Source organism: Sorghum bicolor, chromosome 4 (assembly GCF_000003195.3).
Source record: "Sorghum bicolor cultivar BTx623 chromosome 4, Sorghum_bicolor_NCBIv3, whole genome shotgun sequence".
In the NCBI taxonomy this organism is placed as follows: Eukaryota; Viridiplantae; Streptophyta; class Magnoliopsida; order Poales; family Poaceae; genus Sorghum; species Sorghum bicolor.
In genome coordinates this window covers 10400384-10407416 of record NC_012873.2, presented here as the reverse complement: position 1 = coordinate 10407416, position 7033 = coordinate 10400384, and the positions used below count along the sequence as shown (strand labels likewise).

The window sequence follows — 7033 nt, the reverse complement described above, 5'->3', positions numbered from 1 at the left end:
GCGCAGTAGTCTTGGAAAGCGTGGACAAGGAAGGCACGCTATAATAATAAGACACCAAAATACAACATAGGTCCAAAGGACCCAGAAACAAACGATATCACAACCGAACATCTGACAAGTCCCAATGCCACAGGCTTAGTTGGGTGCAGACACGACCTTACTCGAACGCCACTTCGGGATCGAAGTCCGGATCTTCCTCTGTTTAATAAAGCAAGGGTGAGTACAAAGTACTCAGCAAATCCAACTTTACCCTACGGAAGGGGATAACAGTATATATGCATATGGTTAAATCAAGGATGAGGCTTAGTTTTATTTGCATAAAGCTATCTTTTTACACATGCAAGGTTTCATTTCACAAATACTGTTGTAAAAGAGCTCCTTTTCCACATATGATAGTATTTCTAAAAATGGGGGTTTAATCACAATTTTAAGTGTTGTTGAACCCTTGTTCCCACAACACAATGGCAGTCAACCATTTATTTCCAAAATCACACTCACTCTCATGTTTTCACTCATCCCATCCCATCTAGTTGTTGAAACCAAACCATAACCCGTCCGAGACCGCGGACACGGCTATCCAGATAGATTTACACTCTGCAGAGGTTGTACACTTTTTCCACAAGTAGGATACCATAACTTACACCGTCATGCAAGCACAGATCCATCAAAGTCATTACCCTCCATAGCTAAGTAATGGCGCTCACCACGGGAACACTAAGGCCACATCTCATGATACCACAATAATTCACAAAGCTCTTTTCATACATTTTCACAATTTCACATACATCACTTAGTGTCCCGTTGCACACCTGCCTCCAGGTGATTGCCATACTAACTAGAGGGATTTAGACTAAGCCTTTTCCATGCAAGGCGAGTGGTTGTACGATAAATGAGTTAGGCAAGATGAATCATCAACTCAGTCCTTAATCGAGACAAGGCGGATATCTTCACGCTTAACCCCGCAAGGTATAAGCCACAACACCAAGGCATCCCCCAACAGGGATCCCATCCGCCCCATCTCTAGTGATCACATTTATAACTTGTTCATTAACCCTTTCACAATACCCATAATTTATTTTCACCACTCACACCTTTTACTTTTAAAATCATTATATTTGAGAAAATATAGCGATGAGTATCCGGGACGAGTAACAAGTCCTAAGCATACTAAATAATAATATTTCTGTCATAGCATATTATTTGTTCCTAGGTTCGAACAAGACAATTACCGGGTAATATCAATTCAAGGATGGCTATTCAACAGGTTTTAACTAAGCAGCGAAAATACTTCGTACATATATCGTACATGCAATATTTAAAACGGCTTCTACGGGTTGTGTTTAAAAATAGGATCAATATGCATCAAAGGGGATCAGTTGGACTTGCCTCCGTCGGCGTCCTCGGTAAACTCCTGCTGACAGTCCGGGTCCTTGGCGTCAAACTCGCGGTACTCGTCTCCAACGTTCTCGTTTTCTGGCTCGTTCACTCCGTCAACTAAAATACGCGACGAACGACACAGACAACAGGCACAGATAAATAATCATATAAATTCAAATGGGCTCTAAAAATCATGAAATTAATATGAGAGGTAGATCATGATTTTAGATGAATTTAGGAAAAAGAATCGTTGAAATCTGAGTTAAGATGAAGGAGATATTAATTTTACAAGATTATTGTCTACTAAAATAAACAAGACCTTTTGAGGAGGGCGTTGACGTGAGCTGTGTGCGTGGTGTACTTTGGTCAGCATTCTAATCTGGTAATTAAGACTATAAGGAGACAACGAAGAGAGAGAGGAGGTACTGGGACAGAACAGAGAGGTAGAGCAGTGACTACGTTCATCACTCGTGCTCATCCGCCATTGCTGGCTATCAAAGCTTGGCTAGCTGACGGTTCAGACTACCATCCTCGAATACAAGAACATAGGGAGGGATAGGAGAGGTAGAAAATTGATGGAGGCTAGCTACCTTGCTGATTGTGGCCTAGAGAAGGAGATTCACGGGGTGCAGCTCTCTCTCTGTGTAAGAACAGAGGAGGAAGGAGATAAGCGAGTGAGTGGCTGCAGAGCTAACGGCTCAGCGTGGTTGGCACGGTGGAGTAGTGCTGCTCGGCATTGGCTTTTATAGGCCAGAGGAGGGCACTGCTCGGTGAGCTTAGTTGCTTCGCCATTAATGGTGGTTCTCGTGCTGGGTGCCTGAGATGACTGATGCACAGAAACGATGGTACGAGCAGCCGATGGACGGTGGACGGTGCCTAACTTGCTGCTGCATGCATGCATGCATGAGATATGTCACGTGTGTGCACTGCTATGCTTTCTTACATGTAAGCTTGTTGGTACTTGCTGTTATTTGTACGCGAAAAAAATAAATATGGATGGATTAGATGGAGATACTATAGAGCTCAAATTATTTTATAGTTTTTGAAATATATTTTGAAAATAATTTTTTAATACGAGTGATTTTTGAATGTGAATTTTTGGGATGTTACACGTAGTTTGCTACATCAACCTTTGATAAATTGTGGCTACCTCAGAAAAGTGTGGCGAGCAAAAACCAAAGCTAAACTTATGCCAGAAATGAGTATATGACATAGAGAGATTTAGCTCTCAAAAAGATATCTCTTTCTTATATGGTCTCTTTTTCTTTAAACTTCGTTTTATGACCCTCAAACGAACTTTCATTCCTTCTATGCCCTTCCGTTCGTTTCCATTGTTTAACAGTATTAAGTGGAGGATAAAAAGACCATAATGCCTCTAGCGCAATTTTTTTGCAAAGTTTGGTTTGTTTCTTGAATATTTTGAGTAATAGTAAACAAATAAATTGACAATTTAGATATTATAACAGTACATATTTGGATCACAATAAATATTTGGACAACATCACAGTGTGCTAAAAAATTTCATTTATACAAGAAACAAACCAAACTTTGTGAAAAAAAATTCATGCCAGGAGGTATTATGGTCTTTTTATCCTCCACTTAACACCGTTAAGTATTGAAACCGGACGGAAGGCCATAGAAGAAATGAAAATTCGTTTGAGGGTTATAGAAGGAAGTTAAAAAAAAAGAAGCCATACAAGATAGAGGCATTTTTTTAGGGCCACACAAGGCCTTGTTTAGTTTCTAAAATTTTTTTTAGTTCGGAGCACTGTAGCACTTCGTTTGTTTGTGATAAATATTATTCAATTATGAACTAACTAGATTCAAAAGATTCATCTCACGATTTACAGACAAATTGTATAATTAGTTTTTGTTTTTTACTATTCATGCATGTGCCGCAAGATTCGATGTGACGAGAAATCTTGAAAATTTTTTTATTTTTAGGGCGAATTAAACAAGGCCTAAATCTCTCTATGACATGTACAACAGGGTGGTAAAAAAGTATGTCAGGCGATAGTCGTGGCTGCGGGAAAAAAAGCTATAGTAGTGGCAAGTTTTCCTAATCAGCGAATCCGTGCCGTCCACTAACGACGCGCGAGTACAGCTATCAAGCGTGATGGACACACTACCAACGGAAGGGGGAGAAGTGGATCAGGCTTTCACGTATCTTACCCAACTAGCAGCCCGAGGGATAGCAACAATCTCGATGGGCCAGGTTACAGGCCCACTTACCCACACGACCAATTGACTAAAAAAATAATTTTAAAACTTGTTACTAGCATATTTAAAACTTTGTACTTTCATATTGAAAACTTGCTAATTTCAAAAGTTGCACACTAGAATCAGAAACTTTATACCAACATATTGAAGCATATTTGGTAGTTTGAACATACTTCCTCTGTCTCTGAAAACTTCAATTTCTAAAATTGTAAGTCAAACTTTTTAAATTTTGATCGAATTTCTAGAAAAAACACCAAGATTTATAGTATCAAATTAGTACTAATAAATTTATCATACAATACATTTTCATACTCATTTTATGATATAGATATTGATGCTTTTTTCTATAAAGTTGGTTAAACTTAAAAAAAAAACTTAACTCGGACGGATTCTAAGAATTGGAGAGTAGGACCGTTGTACTACGTTGTAAATTAGTACTGCTAGATTTTATGTCATAGATATTAATGTTCTTTCTTATAAAGTTTATCAAACTTTAAAAAGTTTGATTGACACAAATTTTAAGAATTGAATAGCCTATTAAATCATTTAACAATGTTTTTCTTTTATAAAAAAAATCTACGAATAGTATTTTCAGGTGTAACTTAAGAGGGCACTTACAATGCAAGACTCTATCACAGAGTCCAAGACAATTAATTACATATTATTTATGGTATTTTGCTGATGTGTCAGCATATTTATTGAAGAAAGAGGTAAAAAAATACTCCCTCCGTCCACGAAAGAGTCAATTTCTAGAGTTGTCCTAAGTCAAACTTTTTAAACTTTGACCAAATTTCTAGAAAAAAATGCTAAGATTTATAGTATCAAATTAGTATGATTAGATTCATCATAGAATATATTTTCATATAATATGCATTTTATATTATAGATGTTGTTACTCTTTTCTATAAAGTTAGTCAAACTTTAAAAAGTTTGACTGGCACGGATCTTAGGAATTGATTCTTTCGTGAACGGAGAGAGTAAGACTCTAAGTCCACATTGTTCGAGGTAATAAATAATTTTAGACTCTATAATAAAGTTTGCATTGTGAGTGCCCTCAGCCAAACATGTTCAATACTTATTTTAGACACAGGTATGTATATACGAGTACAAAATTAAGGGACATGTATCTATAGGATGGCGATCGGCAAGCCGGCCGGCATGCAGGGAACGGGTTCAGACGACTGCCGGGAACGGGTTCAGACGAGCGGTGGGGCGGAGTACAAGCGGGTGCTTCCGAGCGCACACCAGGCCCACGTCGGACTCATCCATACCTATCGCCGCCGTCTCGCCGTCGTCGGCAGCGGCCCAATCGAAGCACTGCACGAGGGCCGCGAGCACCGCCGGCACGGACTGCTGCGCGAGCCCCATGCCGGGGCATCCCCGGCGGCCGCTGCCGAAGGGCATGAACTGGAACTGCTGGCCGCCGCCGCCGCCGCCGCGGGGCTCGAGCCCCTCCGCGGCGCCGCCGGGCATGAAGCGCTCCGGCCTGAACGCCAGCGGGTCCTCCCAGAAGGACGGGTCGCGGCCGATGGCCCACAGGTTGATGTACACCGCCGTCTCCGGCGGCACCGTGAACCCGCGCACCACCATCTCCGTCGTCGACTGCCGGTGCGCGATGGGCGCCCCCGGGTGCAGCCGCAGCGTCTCCTTGAACGTCGCCTGCAGGTACGGCAGCCTCGCCAGGTCCGCCTCGCCCACGATCCTGCCGTCCCCGCCGCCGACCACCGCGTCGATCTCGTCCCGCACCTTGCCGAGCGCCTCCGGGTGGTTCATCAGCTCCGCCAGCATCCACTCCACCGTCACCGCCGACGAGTCTGAGCCGGCGGTCACCACGTCCTGCGACGATCGCGCCGTTTTATTCGTTAATTAATGAACTGAAGCATGCATGGACTTCCATTAATTAACCTTGTAATAACAAGCTTAATTACAGGCTTTACTTACAATGATGAAGGCTTTCATGTTTTCCCTGGTGAGCTTCACCTCCGCCGTCTCGTCCTCCGCCTTGTCCAGCAGGATGTCCAGCAGGTCCTTGTTGCGCTGCTTGCACGTCGTCGCCGGCGGCCCCTCTACTCTCTTGTCCTCCAGCGTGCCGCTGCCGCCGCGGCGGCGACGCTCCATGTCCCTGGCCGCCTCCTTGTGCCGGATCATCTGCTCCAGCACGGCGTCGAACCGCCGGTGGACAACGGTGGCCTTCCGGCGGAGGCCCTGGAGGTCCCAGCCGCGGCACAGGGGCACGTAGTCCTCGAGGTTGAAGGCGCCGAGCAGCTCCGTCACGGCTTTCACCAGCTCCTGCGCCTCGTCGGTGACGGCGGCGTCGCTCGCCACCATCCGGATGATGGCGGTGTTGGAGAAGCGGATGAGCTCCCGGGTGACGTCCACGGCGTCGCCCCGCGCCGACGACGCCCGCACGGCGCGGAGCAGCTCCGCCAGGCTGCCGCGGCGGACGTGCCGCAGCTGCTCGACGGTGCGCGTGCCCAGCACCTCGGAGACGCACAGCCGCCGGAGGAAGCGCCAGTGGCGGCTGTTGGGCGTGAAGGCGAAGCCGGCGGAGCCGTAGGAGAAGAGGCGGGACAGCACCGAGACCGGCCGGCCCGAGATGGCGGCGTCGTGGTCGCGGATCAGCTCCCTGGCGACGTCGGCGGTGCCGGCCACGACGCAGTGCGTGGAGCCGAGGCGGATGTGCATCAGCGGCGCCCCCAGCCGCGTCGCGAGCTCGTGGAAGGTGCGGTGCACCGGTGGACGCAGCAGGTGGAGGTGACCGATCACCGGGAGGCGCGGCGGGCTCGGGGGAAGCCGGCGAGAAGAACGTCGCCGCCATGACGAGAGCAAGTGGTGGTTGAGGGCAAGAAGAAGCGTGGCCACGGAAAGGAGCACCATGACGGCGGCGGCTGAGTCGGTGGACATGAGCATGGGCATTGCTGGCTGGTCCATGGCCATTGTTGCTAGCTAACCTCGATCACATTCACATCCAGTTACTACACTCTACCGCATTGCGACTCTGACGTTCGATCAGGTTTTATATAAGCTATAGCTCATAACTACTGTAGATTAGAAAATTATTTTTTTTAGGTATTATAAAATCTATATATTCGACCAGAGGCACGCGCACGCCTTTCTTAATTTGATTAAAAAACATGCGTTTTACATGCATGGGAGTTATGAAATTTGAGTAGCAAAAAACTAAAACAAACAAGGCTTAAGATTATTCTGTTTCTTTCTTTACCATTTTTTTCCGGCAAGGAGGCTTATTCTCTTTTTAATGGCCTTCTGACTGTTTATCCTCCCATATGATAATTAGTGGGCTTCAGTTCTAAATTCAATGACCCACCTTCTAGAAGAGACCGTATGATAATCTTAGGCACTGTTTAGATGGAGGATGAAAATTTTTTAGGTGTCACATCAGATGTGTCGGAAGGATGTCGGGAGAGGTTTTTAG

General features: G+C 45.4%; 1 protein-coding gene across 1 annotated transcript; it reads right to left on the bottom strand.

Annotated features, from left to right (window-relative positions):
- Positions 4631-6580, bottom strand: LOC8078320 (cytochrome P450 93A3). The gene is made up of 2 exons (XM_002451817.2): positions 5539-6580; positions 4631-5433 (listed from the first exon to the last, which is right to left on the bottom strand). The coding sequence occupies exons 1-2, from the start codon at positions 6532-6534 to the stop codon at positions 4771-4773; spliced, it is 1659 nt and encodes a 552-aa protein (XP_002451862.1). The 5' UTR covers positions 6535-6580; the 3' UTR covers positions 4631-4770.

Excerpts from the sequence above, each read along its gene's own strand:
- LOC8078320 (XM_002451817.2), bottom strand. The coding sequence starts at position 6,534 with ATGGCCATGGACCAGCCAGCAATGCCCATGCTCATGTCCACCGACTCA. Across the intron at positions 5,434-5,538 it reads ACATGAAAGCCTTCATCATT|GACGTGGTGACCGCCGGCTC; the intron begins GTAAGTAAAGCC and ends CGATCGTCGCAG.